This window comes from Neolamprologus multifasciatus, chromosome 3 (assembly GCF_963576455.1).
Source record: "Neolamprologus multifasciatus chromosome 3, fNeoMul1.2, whole genome shotgun sequence".
Classification (NCBI taxonomy): Eukaryota; Metazoa; Chordata; class Actinopteri; order Cichliformes; family Cichlidae; genus Neolamprologus; species Neolamprologus multifasciatus.
The window spans coordinates 44,109,035-44,127,482 of NC_140441.1; the positions used below are offsets into that span (position 1 = coordinate 44,109,035).

The 18,448-nt window shown below is 40.7% G+C and overlaps 1 protein-coding gene and 1 long non-coding RNA gene across 7 annotated transcripts in view; both read left to right on the forward strand.

Moving 5' to 3' along the window:
• The window catches only part of sorcs2 (sortilin-related VPS10 domain containing receptor 2), a 393,875-nt gene that overhangs the window by 328,266 nt on the left and 47,161 nt on the right, over nt 1-18,448 (forward strand). For all 6 annotated transcript variants that reach the window (XM_085154789.1, XM_085154790.1, XM_085154791.1 and 3 more), the window contains 3 exons: nt 5,308-5,487; nt 12,627-12,773; nt 14,729-14,831. In XM_085154789.1, the coding sequence (XP_085010915.1) occupies nt 5,308-5,487; nt 12,627-12,773; nt 14,729-14,831 (430 nt within the window). The remainder of the gene's footprint in view (nt 1-5,307; nt 5,488-12,626; nt 12,774-14,728; nt 14,832-18,448) is intronic.
• On the forward strand, nt 14,838-18,167 carry LOC146523339 (uncharacterized). Its single transcript, XR_014873281.1, has 2 exons — nt 14,838-15,143; nt 16,138-18,167. It is a non-coding gene; the product is annotated as an uncharacterized LOC146523339 (long non-coding RNA).

Consider the following 18,448-nt stretch of genomic DNA (forward strand, 5'->3'; position numbering starts at 1 on the left):
TGCACAACATCTGCAAATCGGGGCTGTACAAAGTCACCTCATCTTTACACAAAACTGTAAGCTGTCATCTGTGAGGAGCGAACGGTGTTTGGTTTTACCATAGTTCATGGTGGACAATGGGTGCTCTGCTGAGTTTTGCTCTCTGTAGCCGTATGAATGGCAAACTACACTGATTAGCAGCGGCATAGGCACACTTAAAATTTCTTATGAAATTTTTGCTTTCTAGTTTCATATTTATTACTCTAAAATGTTCAGATCATCAAATGAACTTTAATATTATAGCGTATGGCAGATTTAATTTCATGAAAATCTTCAGGTATTTTACTAGCTTAGAGTAAAGAGGTTTTACTCTACATATTAAGCAGATAATGTTTTTTTTAATGGAGGGGGGGGCTGTGTTTTGTTTTTTGGGGGTTTTTTTGACATGGGAGTCTATGAGTACAAGCCTCAAGTGGGAACCTGAGAAACTATTAGTTCTGTAATTGCTTCATTTTTCAGCTCTAGTGGTTGCCACTTCAAGAGTTTCACCCACCACAAGGGACCAGAATCTGCCAATTTCCAGAATTCTTGATCGTTGACTGGCAGATCAGCCTCACACAATCAGGCAGGCAAATCAAGCACGTGAGTGTGGAAAGGACACTCACAGCCACATGGTAACCCACTAAGGCTACGTCCACACTAGCCCGGATAGATTTGAAAACAGCGTTCGTCTGAAAACGCTACGCATCCACACTAGTGTTTTCAATCATTTTCACAGAGTTGTGTGCCCACATTGAAACGACCAAAAACGCTTACTTTCCAGTACTGCGCACGCGTGAAACGCAAGAAAATTTGACCTGCCTCAATTCTGTCTGCCCCTTATTTAGAGAATGTAAAATATTGCAGGTAATTGTAGATGTACACCAATACATTTTCAGTTTAGTATTTGCTCCTCTTTTCTGTTATTTGCAAAAAGATCCTATAAATTACTGTAGTTTGGGGAAAATCGCAAAGTTTAATTATGATGAAACTAAAAATTTACAGTGAAAAATTGTACATTTTTCTTCTACATACTTAGGAAATTATTTTTTTGTTTCTATCAGCAGATCTCGCATTTAAAAAAAAAAAAAAAAAAGGGGGGGGGGGGGGGGGAGATGGGAATGTCCAAGAGAATTGTAATTGGTGCCTCTCTGGTACAATCTGTTTCGTAACTATCTTTTTTTTCTTTTTTCTTTTTTTTAAAGAGGCTTTTGGGCTTTTTTTTTTTTTTTTGTTCACCAATTCTGCTTTTTGTTTTTGTGTTAAAAATTTAAAAGACAATTAAGATTGCATGTATCCTTGTTACAATAAGGATTTATTGATGAAAAGAAATGTGGGACATAGTATCTCAGGCCATTAAATATGCTCATGTGTTTCCCTTTTTAATAACCATTACCTATATTGAGACAACAGTGCTTTTTTCCATCTTTATCACATCCGATTCCTGAGTTGAGTCATAGGATATTCTTTTCCTTCCTACTCTGTTTGGCCACTAAATTGAGGTCTTCCACCCAAGCATTTCCATGAATACTGTCTGCATATATTTACATTGTCACCCCACCAGTCCCTGATGTTGGTGTATGATTGTTTTTTTTCTTCTTTTTGTGTTGTTTTTTAGTCCCTCTGGTAGGTGGAGGACTATCTCTGAATGTTAAAAAGGTATCTGAAGCTAAAGTTTAGACATTTTTCAGTTCCAACTCCTCCCAAGCTCCATACTGCTGCCTCAGATGAACTGTCAGCCAAAAACAGGCTGCAGCGCAGGGCTTTAATGGAGGACTGGAATAGAAGAAGAAAGAGAGAAAAGGTATATGGAGTTGAAGATGCAAGGAGAAGTAAATGAGGTGGAATATTTGTGTTTGAACTGAAACATGATGGTGTCATTATGAAGACTGCTCATTTATTTTTTCATTTAGAGGCAGTGTTGCATGGTAATGTGTTATACAGGAATGACAATATATCTGCCTGGAACGTGCAGCATAACAAACGATGTTCTACTTTCATCATATAATAGTTATATTCTTTGATGGTTTTTGGTTGAGTGTTGGCAACTTGATTTGCTGATTAGGCATTTTGACATTGTTTTATGGTTAAATGTTTAACTTACTGATTGCCATTGCCACAGTCTTGTGTAATTTGAGCAGCAGTCTCTCATGTTAATGCATGAGCAGTGCCAGAAGTCTGTAGATGTTAATAAAGACTAATTGGTTTTGAGTTAACAGACACTGGCAGGAATAAGAATGACCACAAAAACAAACGTAACTGAGCTGAAAAAGCATATAAGACAGTCCAGAAGAACTCAAAAGTCCAATAGACAAATGACAGAAATCTAGACGAGGACTGTGAGGCAAAGCCAGGACTAAAAAGGACACGGGGAAGTAACTGGGGACAGGTGGAACCAGCAGAGATGGGCTGTATACAGAAAAAGTGAAGTTACAGTTGAATATTTAGGTATTGTGCCGTTTGATGTTGCACTTCGTAGATAGTCTCTGTCCAACTAACACACAGCCAATTTCACACAGACACCAATCTTATGTGTCTCAATAAAAAAGAGCTTGTACTTTGCTGTATGCCTCATTAATTTAGAGTTGGAATGAGTTGCCTGTTTAATAAGGGAAGTTAGACCAGATTAATCTGTCTCGTGCTGCCTGTTTGATATTCTTTAATAAATGCTGAAAGACTCTTTCTGGACATCTTCACCTCTTTGCACTCCTTCCCGGCTGAAGAATTGTAAAATATTACTTCTGTATTTGTCACCCAAATATATTCCATTTGCTGACAATGAGAATTGCTGGAGGAATTTCTTTCAGAGCCATTTATCAAGCCAAAGTAGGAAAACATTATGACAACACCTCAAGACACAAAAGTTTGGGATTTCAGGTTCAAAAAGTAAAAGTACTCCTGCAGAAAAATATTCCCCATTAGTCACATTAGTCTATTTGCAGAAGTTTGAAACTGAGCCCATTTTAAATACTTTATATTCTCTTTAAGCTTCAGTAGGGTACCACTATTTAGCTCAGAAAAAGACCTAAATCTTAATTTTAAAAAGCATAAATGTATTTATAACATTTTTAAAATGACATCTGAATTAATAGGTTTAAGCATTGTGTGACATTGATAAGTGTGAATATGGAATTGTAAACAAATACAAGATGTGAAACCCCCTTATTTGTTTAAATTGACTGTTTTATAAAGAAGGATTTAGCAGGAGCTGATGGTTTCCCTCCACCATCAAGGCTTTTCTTGCTGATGTGCTTTTCACACTACTCCCAACTCATCTGCATCACACATGTTGACCAAGATGGTTAGTACAAAGAAAGCTGAGGTATCGTTGTGTGCTTGTTTAATTACTAGTCCTAGTTCTGTTCTGGTAACTGTTTTCACTGTTCCCTCAGAACAGTGAAAGCAGAGGCATCATCTCTGTTTCCCATTAATTCCCCATCAAAGAGGGGAGATTTGTCCACCATGCACAAACAGCCACAAAACGCTGCTTGCATTTGAACTTGAAAAGTTAAAGCCATTCTTAATGGGATATGGACACGCACCTGAATCTGGCCAAACACAGATTCCGATGCCCCCTTAGTAAAGCAGAGTCGAGACTGCTTGCACTGTCAATAGTCAACTGCAGCCACAAGTTGGCAGTGATTTGAAGGATAGATGCAAAAAGGTGAGGGGCTGTGGGACAGAATGCTGTTTGAGATGAAAGGAGAGAGACTGTGTTCACTGTGCTACCGTTACGCCCTGTCCCCTTTAGCCCGGGGTAGCCACTGGCCAGACGTGCAACCTTATCTCGGAATAGTGGAAGAACACGGGAAAAGAGTGTAACCGCGCATAAACCAGTCGCTGGAAGGCCCACGGTTTGATCCCGTGGCTAACGAGCCGTAACGCTACTCAGCTGCGGCACCCAGAACCTGAAAGACGGGACAGGAAGGGGGAAAGGGAAACAACAGCATTCTCCCACAGGCAGCGTCTCCTAGCCATATCAACAACCGTAACAGCTACATTTGAACTAATGTCAATTTTTAGATTTCACAAGACAGGCACTGGTTACAAATGCAATACAATTACATTTTCCACACTTGGCCAGGTAGGCTTGGCTAACCTTTGTCCCTTAATAAATAAAAGAAGAATAATTCTTTATATACAAACATTGTCTCTTCCCAATCCCAGAGTAACAAATACGGCTGTATTTAATAAGCTGCTTAACACTTTTGCACCAATCTCACACTGTGGTACAATAGGTGTGCTGACATTGCCATAAATGGCAAAAGACTCAAGTCTCTTATAAGACCATACCATGTGTCCTGTTTAAAAGCTTTGTGTTTACAAGTGTTTAAGTTAAGTCTTCTATTGCTCACAGTTCTGTTGTTCAAAAATCGAACAGCTTTTTTTACTTTCAGGGAAGCATTAGTGGTTTTCAGGTCACAATGTTAATTCTGCATAGTAAAAAAATTAAGCTAAAAGGTACCCAGTCCTTTCAAATGTGTCACCATGGGTCCTCACACAGCATCCGTCCATAATCAGCACTGTGGCAATTTGCAGAAAGCTGCTGAGTGACTCAGAAAGAGTACCTTTATGAATATGAAGATCAGCATATGGCTTTCAATATTGCTATTACTTGAACCACCACCATAAATCTAAGGGTAATTGAGCTTGAGTGTTTTTCATAAACAAGATGGAAGAGTGTCAGTGATTATAGACACACCTTCTTGGCTTCATCTCCAAATGTTATGTTAATGTAATCACTAATAGAGAGAAAGTGCTGAATTGCTCTTTGATCCTTCATTACAGTCTTTCATGAGTGATGAAACCATTTTCATCAGAGTCTCAAGAGCTTTGTCAGATACACCTAACGGTATTCTACACTCCAGGAAACAGTGTTCAGTGGGTAGAACCCTTATTCGTCATCTCCCCCGTTTTCTGTTGAGTTTTTTCCTCACTCTACATTTGTATTTATCCGATTATGTTCCCTGGCTTGCTGTAAATCACTGTCAAAGTTCTATGAATTACACTTGCTTCTGTTACTGATTTATCTATTCTCACTCTCCTTTCTTTTCTTTATTCAGTTTCTTTTTTCTGTCTTCTCTCCATCTGTCATTACTTGCTTTCATTTTCTTTGTCAGTCATTTCTCTTGTATTCATTATCTGTCATTATTACCTTATTTTCTCTTTTCTTTCTCTGAGCTTACTTTGTTATTCCATCCCCTTTATTCTCTTTATTCAGTTTGCTTCTTTTACGCTTCTTTTCTCTTTTTCTCTTTTTCTCACTAATTTTTCTGTTTCATTCTCTAGGATGTTCAGATAGTGAGCACAGATGAGAACCAGGTCTTCCTCGCCCTCCAGGAGTGGTACCAGTCAGACACATACAACCTGTACCAGTCAGATCCCGAAGGCGTCTACTACTCCATCGTCCTGGAAAATGTTCGCAGCACCAAGCAGCCAGAGGAGAATGTTCTCATTGACATTCTGGAGGTAAGATGGGGTGGTAATTTTAAGGCACAACGACTCAAAACAGTTTAAAAGTGATTTACTTGTCAAATTGCTATTATTTCTCTAATGAAATAACATCCAAAGCCTGGGCAACATTGTTAGCAACTGTATTATAATACACAATCAGTACAAGAAAAACAGAGAATATTGTTAACCATATCCTTGCGCATGTTCATTGACCTGAACATGCGCAAAGTTTCAAGTAGAAAAGAGAAATGTGAATGTTAGGAAGCACTTTAACTTTTTGTTGTGAGAAACAAGTGTTCAAATTAGTTTCTTACTTCAAAAGTCTCTCTGTTGTTTCCTTTCTAAACTAAACACCAGTTTCTTGACTCTGAATCTTAGTACATGTTTTAAAGTCTTCTGTTTTTATGTGTCCCTTATAGGGAAGTCAGCAAAAGTTGTTGTAGTTCCACAAAACAGTTTTGTAAGCAAACCTGTGGGTTTAAGAGGGAAATAGAGAGAAAAAAGGACAAAATGTAAAAACTATTTTTATGACAGAAAATTCCTGTTGATTGCAGAAGGGGTACACTGTGTCCTTATAACCCACCCATTAACACACCCCGTTTGGATCTTTTAATCAAACTGTTTTCCAGCCCAGGTCATGGTGGTGGCAGGCAAAGCTACAAAGCTTAGGAAACTGGGTCATTTTTTCTGGACAGCACTTCTAACCCATATTGAGTGATCGGGGGACATATAAACCCAAGTTAAACGTTAATTCCCTACTCTTCTCCACATTAAGCATGCCAGGAAAACTTTCACATTACAAGGCAGCTATGCTATGTAGTTGTTCATTTGTGTATGTCCTGAGTCTTTTGCCAATTTCTCCAGATAAATGGGCACAGAAGACGTGACACAAAGGGTGGAGGAAGAAAGAGAGAGGGAGCGTTAGAGGGGAAAGAATAGGCAGTGGATCATCTCCTCCTTCCCATGTGTCATCCCTTGCTCTGGGCTGCGCTTTCGTCACAAGCTGTAGATATAGATAGAGAGGTGAACAATATATGTGCGATGAATAAAGACAGATTGAAGCAGAAGGACTATAAAATACAGACAGGAAGCCAGAAGTACAAAGAGAATACAGGCAGGCTTATGTACTTTGATTTAAACGATTTGTTTCTCTTGTGTGAACATCAGTGCCACTGAGAGCTGAGGAAGGCTATAGAAGCAGACATATCTGACATGCTGCCTGGCTTGGTCTAAATGTTTTTGTTCATTATTGTTTCAGTCTTTTATATTTTATCTTCAGAACCTAAAGCTAACAATATCACAGCCACAAAAACTAAGCAGTAGATATTGATTTCTGTAAACTTGTCACGACTGAGGCAGCAGTCGTGTGATGAATAAATGAGGACCCAAGATGCAGACGGTGATGGAGATGCGAGTGGAGGTTTATTTACAGTGAAAATAACAGAAGTGAGGGCAGGACTGAACATAAACCTAAACTGGGTGAAACTAACAAACAAACCTGGAACATAAGGTCAGCGGGAGAAACTCAGAGATGGCAGATGAAGATGGCAGAACATGGAGACGTAGAGAAACATAGGGAATGAACACAGACGACACGACGAGGAGCACAGGCAGACACGCAGTATAACTACACACACCAGGTAATTAGGAAATGGCAGACAGGCGGGGACACAGCTGGAACTAATGGACATAACGAGACACAAACCTACAAAGTAAAACAGGAAACTCACAGACTGTTTTACACAACCTACTGGGGACCCGAACAGAACACAGAGGAGAGACACAGGTAGGGATGATAAAAAACACACAACTCAAACCCTAAGAACAAATACAAAATCAGAATAAACTAGAAAAATGATAATAATAAACTTAAAGCGCTGGGTCACCGACCCAGGACCATGACAGAACTAAACTTTGACAGTCCAGTGGTTTAAACCCTAATGATGGTTAAATGGCATATTCTATTTGATTTTATGACTCAGACTCTGGAATTCAAAGTTACGTTAAATTCCAGTTTTAGATTCCTTTATCTAGATTACAACATAAAACCAGTACCGGTAATATTAAAAACGGAACTAGCACACATAAAAAAGCAATAAATCAAAGTGTTAATGTCTATAGCTTCTGTTCCTTGTAGGACATCAATAGGGATGGGTATCGTTTAGGTTTTATCTGATACCGGTTCCAAACCGGTACTTTTGAAACGGTGCCGGTGCTTAAACGGTGCTCGAACCGGTGCTTAAAGAATGGAGAACACAAAATTGGTCCAAAAACCTCTCATGTTCAGCTGTTTTTTTGTAAAAAGATAACAATGTTAGCCTTTTCTGCAGCTATAGGGCATATATGGTATCACTCTTGGCTGGAAGCAGCTTAAACAATGGAAAAAACAAAAACTTTGTCCAAAAACTTCTCATGTTTAACTGTTTCCCACTTTTTATTTGGTCATTTTAGCCTTTTTGTCCAGGCTGAAGGGAGTATCTGCCATCAAACAAGAAGACAGCCGCATGTAGCTATGATGGTGTTTGCTAGTTGACCTTAGATACATTAATGTAATAACGTGGTTAGCCTACTCTACGTAAATTACACACGAACAACATTAAGCTACTCATGCAGAGAAGAACGGCTGCTGCTGCATCATCATCCTCATCATTTCTGCTACACTGGCAGGGCTAGGGGCCAGGACTCTACTCTTCAGCTTTTTGGGGGATGTTGCAAACTCTTCGTCCGATAACAGGCACCACACCTGCAGCAGATGCGCTCGGTGTGAGGTCTCGCAGCAAGCTATCAAATACGGCGCATTTTTCGGCTTTTAAAAAAAACGCTATGCGTCGCCAGGTGTTTCATCGGATTTCAGGTGTTACCTCCTTTCCACAGTATCACCTTAAAGCACTTGTTGCAGCTGCTGAGTTTGCATCTTTTGCTGTGAAGTACAGCAAGACTTTTGACCGCTTCGCCTTGGGCGTTTTTAATCTGTAGCTCTGCTCTAAAAGAACGTACGTACCTGGACCCGCCTACTATCCCCGGAAACGTAAAATGATTGGCTAGAATTCAAAGTGTATCACATCTCAGGGAAAAAAAGCACCGAAATAAAGCACCGAAATGTGCGCTGCTTTTCGGTCTGGTTACTACCGTTTATGTCAGAACCGGTGCCATCATGGCACCGGATACCGGTACCCATCCCTAGACATCAATGAGGTAAAACACATACTGTATATTGTGGGTTATCACACCCCTGCATGCCCTGGCTAAAGACACATGTATTCACACCTTTAAGGCAGATGATGTGATGACATATGCACAGCTCTTCCCAGACTTACACAACCCTGTCATCGCAGTCATCCCTCAGTTTTGTAGCTGCCCTTCACTGAGCTATGCTACACAGAGGAGTATCCTGAAAGTGTACCTCGTTCTGCTCCTTGAGGGAACAGAAGTTACAGACATCACACTTTGTTCCTTTTCAGTCATTTTACTTACTACAACACATATAGTGTGGGAAATATATACAGCCCCAGAAAGCAGCCACCAGACCTAAGTGGGACCTAGTGCATTGTAGACTAAGCAGAAAGGACAAAATAAGGTAATGAATGAGCGATCACTTCTAAGTGATAGAATTGAACGTGTTTGCAGTGATGACCAACTAGCTGCAGCATAAATATCATCCACAATGACCCCTTTAACAAGAGCCCCTGAATTTCCCAATTCTCATTCATTACCTCATATTCAATTCAGCGTTATTTATTTAGCCCCAAATCATCAGTCGCCTCAAGGTGTATTTTATTATAAGACCGGGCAACATAACAGAATAAATACCTAAAATAATACAATAATAATAAATAAAATGTGCTCTCACACCCCGAGGCAAAGAGAGACTCTTGGAGCGTTATGCCAGTAAGCCTTCATAATCCACTGGGAGAGCTTCTGTTTAGACAGAGCTCTACTACTGGCTGGATTAGCAAAACAGGCAATCAACTGGTCAGATAAACACACATTCTGAGTGCAGTCAATGTATATATTCAGTACTCACACCAGACAGAGGAAAAGCAGCCTCCTCTGTTCTTCAGAAGCCAAAGGAAGGAAGCAAAAACTCAGAAGCTTAAATTTCACAGAGCTACAAGCCACAGGAATAACCTTAGGTAAATGTTACATTCGTACATAGTATAACTCTGAGGCCAACAGAAAACTCTGTGCAAGAAGGCAAAGTTTGTAGAACCCAAAGCAAGAAGCAACGCGGTCTTATATGAAAGGAACTTCATATATACAGACTTAAAGATTCAGTTGGTGCGCTGTATACCTGCCGTGACCCCCATTAAAGCAATTATGATTAGCACATAGAGATGTCAAAAAAATTTAATGATAGAAAAGGTAAGACCTTTATCCAGCAGTTCCTGCAGGAATTTTAAAACATCCACAATAGATCACTGGAATGGGAGAATGCGTCGGTTCTGGTCCATTGCTCAAAGTTCTGTTGTTTGTATGCATACAAGCCTCTAGTATATGAAGCCCCAGCACTCTAAATTTTTGCCGCCACATTTGGGTGAAGACCTGGTTACCAAGTTTGACCTCTCAACAGGCAAGTATGCAGCTGCCATAGTACTGAGCATGGATGAATCACCTCCCCTCCGACCTGAGAGAGGAGGTCTTGCAGAGAGGACGGCCTCACTGCCAACACACTGATTATCTCTGCATACCACAGCTTTGCTGGTCACCAAGGGGCCACTAGAATCTGAGAGGCACTGCTGAGACACTCTTTCTTGAATTACTGGTATCATTTCCTTTGGGGGAAAGGCATACAGGAACATGTCAAGGAACATGTCAAGGAACATGCGCTACCGCATTCATCCCCAGAGGTGCAATAATAGTTGGTTATGGACAAGGTTATTATCGTTAACGAAAACGAACGAAATAACGAAAACTAGAAGTGAAAAAACATTTTCGTTAACGGAAATAAAAATAAAAACAAAAAAAGGAAAACTAACTAAAACTGGAATGAGTGTTCACAAAACTAACTAAAATTAACTGAATTTATAGCAAAAATGTGTTTAGTTTTCATTGATGTGTGCGTGTCATACAAGAGTCAAGGATGAAAATGAAGTTTAGTTTACAGATTTTTTTCTTGCTGTGTCTCATTATGCCAGCAGGTGGCAAGTACGTTAGTCGAGTCGTCTGTGTTGCTGCTCCGTCCACGCGCAGAATCATGTCAGGAAAAGTCGGAAGAAAGCGCCAGAGTCCAATTTGGGATTACTTTGAATATGACTGTGTTTTGGATAAAGCAAGTGTCTTGTAGTGGAAACAGACAAATTATGAGGGACATTTCTAAAGGGAAAAAAATCCCACAAACCTTAAAGTGCACTTGAAAAGCTCACACAAGAAGGCTAACCTAGCTTAGCTTGAGAAGGTGCACACTCAACCCTCATCCCCAGAAAACAGAAGCTAACCCCAGGCAAGGCAGCGTGAAGCATCCCGAGACAACAGGACTGGGATATCTACACAACTGTGTGAGTCAATTACCTTCAAAATGTTTATCAATTCACTTGAACCAAAATTACGAACATCCGGTGCTGCAAGAGTTAATAGTCTCATTGGGGCCAAGATATACATTTTATAGTTGCCTGGTATCAATGGTTGTTCATCTGCCTTTATTTATTTATTTATTTATTTATTTATTTAAAGAACCCATAGGTGGGAATGTGAGTTGTCTGTCTCTGCTTGTTAGCCCTGCGACAGACAGGCGACCTGTCCAGGGTGCAGTATGGTAGCTGGAATAGCAACATACCCAAGGATAAGCAGAATGACTGATATGATGAAACTGGGATTTTGTTACACTTAATTATTGCAAACACAACTAAAACTATAACTGAAACTAATCAAAACTAAACTGAAACTAAGGATTTTCAAAAAAAATAAAAACTAAACTAGCAAACAATTGGTAAAAACTAATTAAAACTGATATAAAATTGAAAATCTGAAGTCAAAACTAAATAAAAATAAAAACTAATGAAAATTGCAAAACTATTAAAACCATGGTTATGGAGAAGTAGGGGCAGTGAGCGAAGCAAAAAGATCTACTTCCACTTCACCAAAAAGATCCTGCGAGATATCCCATACTACATGTGTTCTACTGAATGACTCAGCTGGAAGAGAACATTCCCTTTGCTTGTTGAACTACATACAAGAGTTTGGCTAATACAGCCTAATTTGTTTTACATGACCTCTAGCTTAGTATTAGCCAATGTTAAGCTGCTGTCAGTCAGCTGATTGAATTTACAACTTTGTCTTTATTTTAGCATCTGTGTCACATTTTGTTTTAGTAGTTAACATAAATTCTTGTTCTGTGACAGGTAGCAAGAATGAAAGGAAAGCCCATAAAGTTGATTCTGTTCATCTGGACGTAACTTTTTCAGTGGGAAAAATGTTTCCTCGCACATCCAAGTGATTCTTGCTTCCCTGGCTGCTGTATCCGTGGGGATTGTGTTCACTCTGTGTTGTATAGCCCTGATGAGACCCAGTTTGTGCTCCAGTGGATGATAATGATCAAATCTTACATACTGATATGTATGTGTTGGTTTACAGTAAACATGATAATCCAGAATCAGTTTTGGGGGATTTCCTTACCTGGATGATTGAGCATGCATCAACACACATCAAAGGAAAGATTTGTAAGAGGGTACTGAGACCTAGTCTAATGTATGTTTTGGAGATGATGACATTAATAAAAAGACAGGAGGCAGAGATAGAGATGGTAGAATATATTAAGATTGTCATTCGGGGTGACCTTCTAGGGATAGGATGAGATGATCTGCTGCGGTAACCCCTATAGTAGGTGTAGGGGAACTCCAGGCCTCGACGGCCGGTGTCCTGCAGGTTTTAGATGTGTCCTTGACCCAACACAGCTAATTTAAATGGTTAAATTACCTCCTCAACATGTCTTGAAGTTCTCCAGAGGCCAAGTAATGAACCAGCCCTTGAGGCCTGGAGTTTCCCCACCCCTGCCCTAGAGGGAGCAGCTGACAGAAGATTAAGCAGTAGTTACATATATACCACTTTTTTTTTTCAAAATGACTTGCATCATGTTCAAAGATTTATTTAAAAGGGCAACAGAAATAACTTTTTGCAAAATTAACCCAAGCTATGAAAAATCTATCTCATTCTGTCAGGTACGTGGAATCAAAGGAGTCTTCTTGGCAAACCAGAAAATTGATGGAAGAGTGGCAACTGTAATAACTTACAACAAAGGACGTGACTGGGAACCCTTGGCCCCACCTACCACTGACATGAATGGCAAACCCGTCAGTTGCAAAGCGGTAAGCACCCTTCTAACCAAACTAGTCTGTACTCAATACAGATTTTTACAGAGTAAGTTAGTACTGCACATAGTCATGCATATTGTACATAGTAGTAGACACTTGGCTTAGACTTTGTATCTATAAACTGAAGTGCAGATGCAATCTTGCACAAGCAGCAATCAATCAGACTGTTCAGACCTGTTGACTAGGTTGTTCAGAGTGTAAGCATGAAGTAAGCGAAGGAAGGATGAGTGTTGTACATTGAAGGATGTGTTTGAGATGCCCTCCTAGCTTTGCCATCCATCTTGTCAAAGTTGCTGCTGCAGGGGTAGGCTAGTCAGCAAAGAGCAATGAGTCACCCGCAGTCTGATATCCATACATCATACCTCGCAGGGAGATAGAGGGGGTGTGAGTCTGTTCTTTTATTTGAACCATCACTTCAGTCAGCTGACACATCTGGAGGTAGGACACAGATATCAGTTTGAGACTCATTTACCATCTCTGAGCCATGCACGCATGTGGTTGGTCGCTCTGATATTGACCTCTCTTCCCTTTAGCCTCTTCCATACCTCAACAGAATTACCTTGCCTGGATTCCAGTTATTACATCTATCAGTCAGAGAGGTGGCTTTATTTCAAAAGCTGACATCACATGTATTGCCTCACTGACATCACAACTCACAGAGATAGACAAAGCCAGATAGCAGATGTACCATCTACTATCTATGTGTCAGTGTAACAGGCACGTGCTGTCAGCTGTAGCCATTACCTGACAGAGACTGGTTAAGAGAAATGACCTCTATACACAGGAGAGGTTTATCGTTTCGGAATGCGGTGTGCTGTAGTTTGCGTGCTCCACGAAGCACCACAAAGAAATGTGCAGATGCTAAAATATTTTTATATATTTATTGAGCAATTCCGCACAAAGCACATATAGCCAGACACTGGCAAAATTACATAGGATATAAAAGGTTAATTTGTTCCCATTCTTAAACCCCGTTCCTATAAAACTCCTACCATTAATGATTGCGTCGATCTTAAATGTGATCAGTGTAACATGCTACATGCCACAGGCTTTTAAGGTGGCAAAAATTAAACCATTACTTAAAAAGCCAGCACTTGACCTAGCTGTTTTAGTTAATTATAGGCCAATCGCCAGCCGCCTTTTTATTTCAGAAATTCTTGAAAGAGTAGTTGTAAAACAGCTAGTTGTAGGTACAGTTGGTACAGGTAAAGTCGGACACACTAACATTTTTTAAAACGGTGTTTAGACAAACAGCACTACACCTCTTATGGTACTTAACTTACACTGCTGAAGAATATGTCCTGTGCTACCTAACCAATAATTTGTCTTCACTGCTTTGGAATCTATGAGAAAGCATACTGAAAACCCTATTTTGGAATGAGCCAAAGTGATGTAATATACTGTTTGTAATTCATAAAACATAGATGGATCTTGGTGAGTAATGATCTGATGCAACCAACAAGTCTTCAGGTTCTTATAGATCAAACTTGCTTTCCAGCTGTTTGCAAACACTGGTTTTTGATATATTATCAGAAACAGTTCATGACAATCTTTTGTGCAAAACAATACATTTCTATTGAAACCGCAGTCAAAATCCTTGGCATTAGGGTTTGAAGCAACAAGTGGAAATGTAATTCATAAAATGCCTAACGTTTGCACTGGTGACTCTCCACTCTGATTTTCATATTTGAAATAAATTATCATACATTAAATATCTATCACAAATACAGTTTGATTAACAGAACTAAAACCCTTTTGAACTGAGATGAGTTTGCAGTGGGATAATCAGGTATCTCTGTCGTAAGACTCATTAAATATTGCTGAGCGAGTGCTCCGGTATTCAGTAGACCCACTATTTTACTCTAAGTACTTTGGGCCACATTGAACATTGTTTTGGTGGGTGGATCTGAGTGCTTCCTAAGTTCTTTCTACATGTGTCTCCTCTGCAGCCGGACTGTCACCTCCACCTCCACTTGCGCTGGGCAGACAACCCCTATGTGTCCGGGACTGTCCACACCAAAGACTCTGCTCCAGGTCTTATTATGGGTGCTGGTAAGTAAACCTATTTTTATTTATGTATTTTTTTTATGAGCTTCCTCCACTGGTTTTCACTTTATTTATTTTGTTTCTTGAGTTTTCTAGAGGGGTTGGCTGTGTCTTTGTAGATTTAGAGAAAGTGTATGATAGGGTGCTGAGAGGAAGTTGGGATTTGCAGAGAAGTATGTGAGGGTGGTGCAGAAGATGTATGAGAACAGCAAAACAATGGCAAAATGTGTCATAGGAATTACAGAGGGGTTCAAGGTGGCTGTGGTATTAAATCCAGGATTAGCTGTGTGCCCCTTCTTGTTTTCTGTGGTGATTGAGGTCTGAGTAGGGATGGGTACCGGTGTCCGGTGCCATGATGGCACCGGTTCTGACATAAACGGTAGTAACCAGACCGAAAAGCAGCGCACATTTCGGTGCTTCATTTCGGTGCTTTTTTTTTCCTGAGCTGTGATACACTTTGAATTCTAGCCAATCATTTTACGTTTCCGAGGATAGTAGGCGGGTCCAGGTACGTACGTTCTTTTAGAGCAGAGCTACAGGTTAAAAACGCCCAAGGCGAAGCGGTCAAAGTCTGGCTGTACTTCACAGCAAAAGATGCAAACTCAGCAGCCTGCAACAAGTGCTTTAAGATGATACTGTGGAAAGGAGGTAACACCTGAAATCCGATGAAACACCTGGCAACGCATAGCGTTTTTTTTTTTTTTAAAGCCGAGAAATGTGCCGTATTTAATAGCTTGCTGCGAGACCTCACACCGAGCACATCTACTGCGTGTGTAGCCGTAGCCCTGCCAGTGTAGCAGAAATGATGACGGATGATGATGGCAGCAGCAGCTGTTCTTCTCTGCGTGAGTAACGTAATGTTATTCGTGTGTAATTTACGTTGAGTAGGCTAACCACGTTATTACATTAATGTATGTAAGGTGAACTAGCAAACATCATCATAGCTACATGCGGCTGTCTTCTTGTTTGATGGCAGATACTCCCTTCACCCTGGCCAAAAAGGCTAAAATGACCAAAGAAAAAGTGGAAAACAGTTAAACATGAGAGGTTTTTGGACAAAGTTTGTGTTTTTTCCATTGTTTAAGCACTGCTTCCAGCCAAGAGTGATACCATATATGCCCTATAGCTGCAGAAAAGGCTAACATTGTTATCTTTTTACAAAAAAACAGCTGAACATGAGAGGTTTTTGGACCAATTTTGTGTTCTCCATTCTTTAAGCACCGGTTTGAGCACCGTTTAAGCACCGGCACCGTTTCAAAAGTACCGGTTTGGCACCGGTATCGGATAAAACCTAAACGATACCCATCCCTAGGTCTGAGTCAGGTTGGGGTCTGGCAGGAGTCTCTGTGGACTACGATGTTTGAAGACAACATTTTGATCTATAGTGAGAGTAGGGAGCAGGTAAGAGATTTTCATTGAGACTAACCAGGATAAACAAGATTAGAAATGAGTACTGTATTTTCCGGACTACAAAGCGCACCTGAATATTAGCCGCACAAGCTAGAATCAGGGGAAAATTCTGTTTTGTACATACATTAGCCGCACCTGACTGAAAGGCACAGGTGTTTTAATGTTTACTTACCATATGTAAGAGAATATGCACAAAGGGGATTGTCAGGAAAGAGATGGCTGTTTGGGAACACATCCCTTAATATTTTGAAAAACAAGTTACCGGTACATATTTGCACAACTTTTTACGTATATATACAAGTACAGGTAATTACAAGTACGAAACATGTACTGTGCTTTATAAACGAGTAACAAATGTATTGTATAACAATAACCTACAGCACACCAGAAAAATAGATTCGGACTACCTTTTAGGCTCAGGTGCAGTGACACGGCTTTAACAAGAAGAAGAGTCAGTCATTCACCAACATCTTTCTCTTCTTCCTGCGCACTAAAACCACCAAAGTCCTCTTCTCCAGTGTCGGAAACGAACAGGCTTAGGATGGCTTCGTCATCCACTCTCCGCTTCTCTCCTTCATTGTCGCTTTCAAAACCAAAGAAATCCTCGTTGTCAGTGTTGGAGTTGAACACCCTCTGAAGGGCCATGGCGGTGTTTCCCTCTCCATCACGCAGCAGTCCAGCCCTTCAAAATCTGTTGGTGATCGTGGTTGTTTTCACACTTCTCCACGCTGTCAGAATCCATTGACAGCCTTGGGCAAAACTTGCTCTTCGCATGCAACCAGTTTTGGTGAATGATTTATCGCCGCTCATCATCCACGCCTCCCACTGAACGCGTAGTGCTACTTGTTGCTTGCTTGTGTCGAGTGGCTGCAGGTGCTTCATTGTGCCTCCAGGAATCACAGCTGGAATCGAGTTTGTGCTCTTAATGGCTGCTTTCACAGAATCTGTGACATGGGCCCTCATGCTGTCCAAAACAAGCAACGCTTTTTTTTGGCGAAAGTATCCTCCAGGTCGCTTCCCATAGCACTCTTGCAGCCACTCCTTCATTACGCTTTCCACCATCCACCTTTTCTTGTTGACTTTAACAGAGATGCCGCTCGGGATCTCTTCTATTGGCATAGTCATTCACTTAAAAATCACCATTGGCAGAAGTTTAAACCCTGATGCTGTGCAGACCAGCACACAAATGAAATTTGTTCTCTCATGGCCAGTGGTTCTCACCGTGATGGTTGATTCACCTTGCTTATTAACAGGTCAAACGTCAACGGCACTTCATCCATGTTTATGATCTCATCTGGTCCGATGGAATACATTTGTTTTTATTTCTTAGTGTGAATTTGCGGAAGTTTGTTATTTTCTCTGCGTAGTCGGGAGGGAGTTGCTGACACACAGTCGCCCTGATGGACAGTCCTTTTCATTTCATAAATCTGTGACACCAGGATGGCCCACCTCTGAAATCTTCATTTCGTTGGCGAGTGTTTTGGCTTTTAGTCAGATCTGCACAGTTGAAACACCTCGCCCGTTTGCTCTCTGTGTGTTCACCCAGTCTTTAATACAGTCTTCAAGTTTAAGCCATCTGCTCTTATTTCCTCTGAAAGCTTTTTTCGTCTTTTTGGACTGAGCTAGTTTGTTACGCTGGCGTTTCCAGCGTCTCACCATTGAATCGTTTATACCAAGGGTACGTGCAGCAGCTCTATTTCCCTCGCTGAGAGCCTTGCTAATCAAGTTTGTTTTTCGTGCTACTTCATACGGCACTACGTTGCCTGGCGGACGGACATGTGACCAGCGTACCACTCTTGTACCCTTGTACTCTTGTGTGTCTGATCACATGCCCTTCCGCCAGGCAACGTAGTGCTGTACAACAGTGGAACAACCAAAACAATCGTCTTACAATATCACAAAAATCATGATCCATAGAAAAGCCGCACCTGACTACAAGCCGCAGGGTTCAAAGCTTGTGCAAAAAGTAGCGCCTTATAGCCCAAAACTTATGGTATATCAGAGTAGATCGGTGTATCAGAGGGACAGCTCAGGTTGACAAAGACAGAGACCCAAGGCTGAGATGGTTTGGACATGTGCAGAGGAGGGATAGTGGATATACTGGACAAAGAATATTAAATATGGGTCTGCCAGGCAGGAGGAAGAGAAGAAGATCAAAGAGAAGATTCGCTGATGCTGTGAAGGAGGACATGCAAAGGGCTGGTGTGAATGAG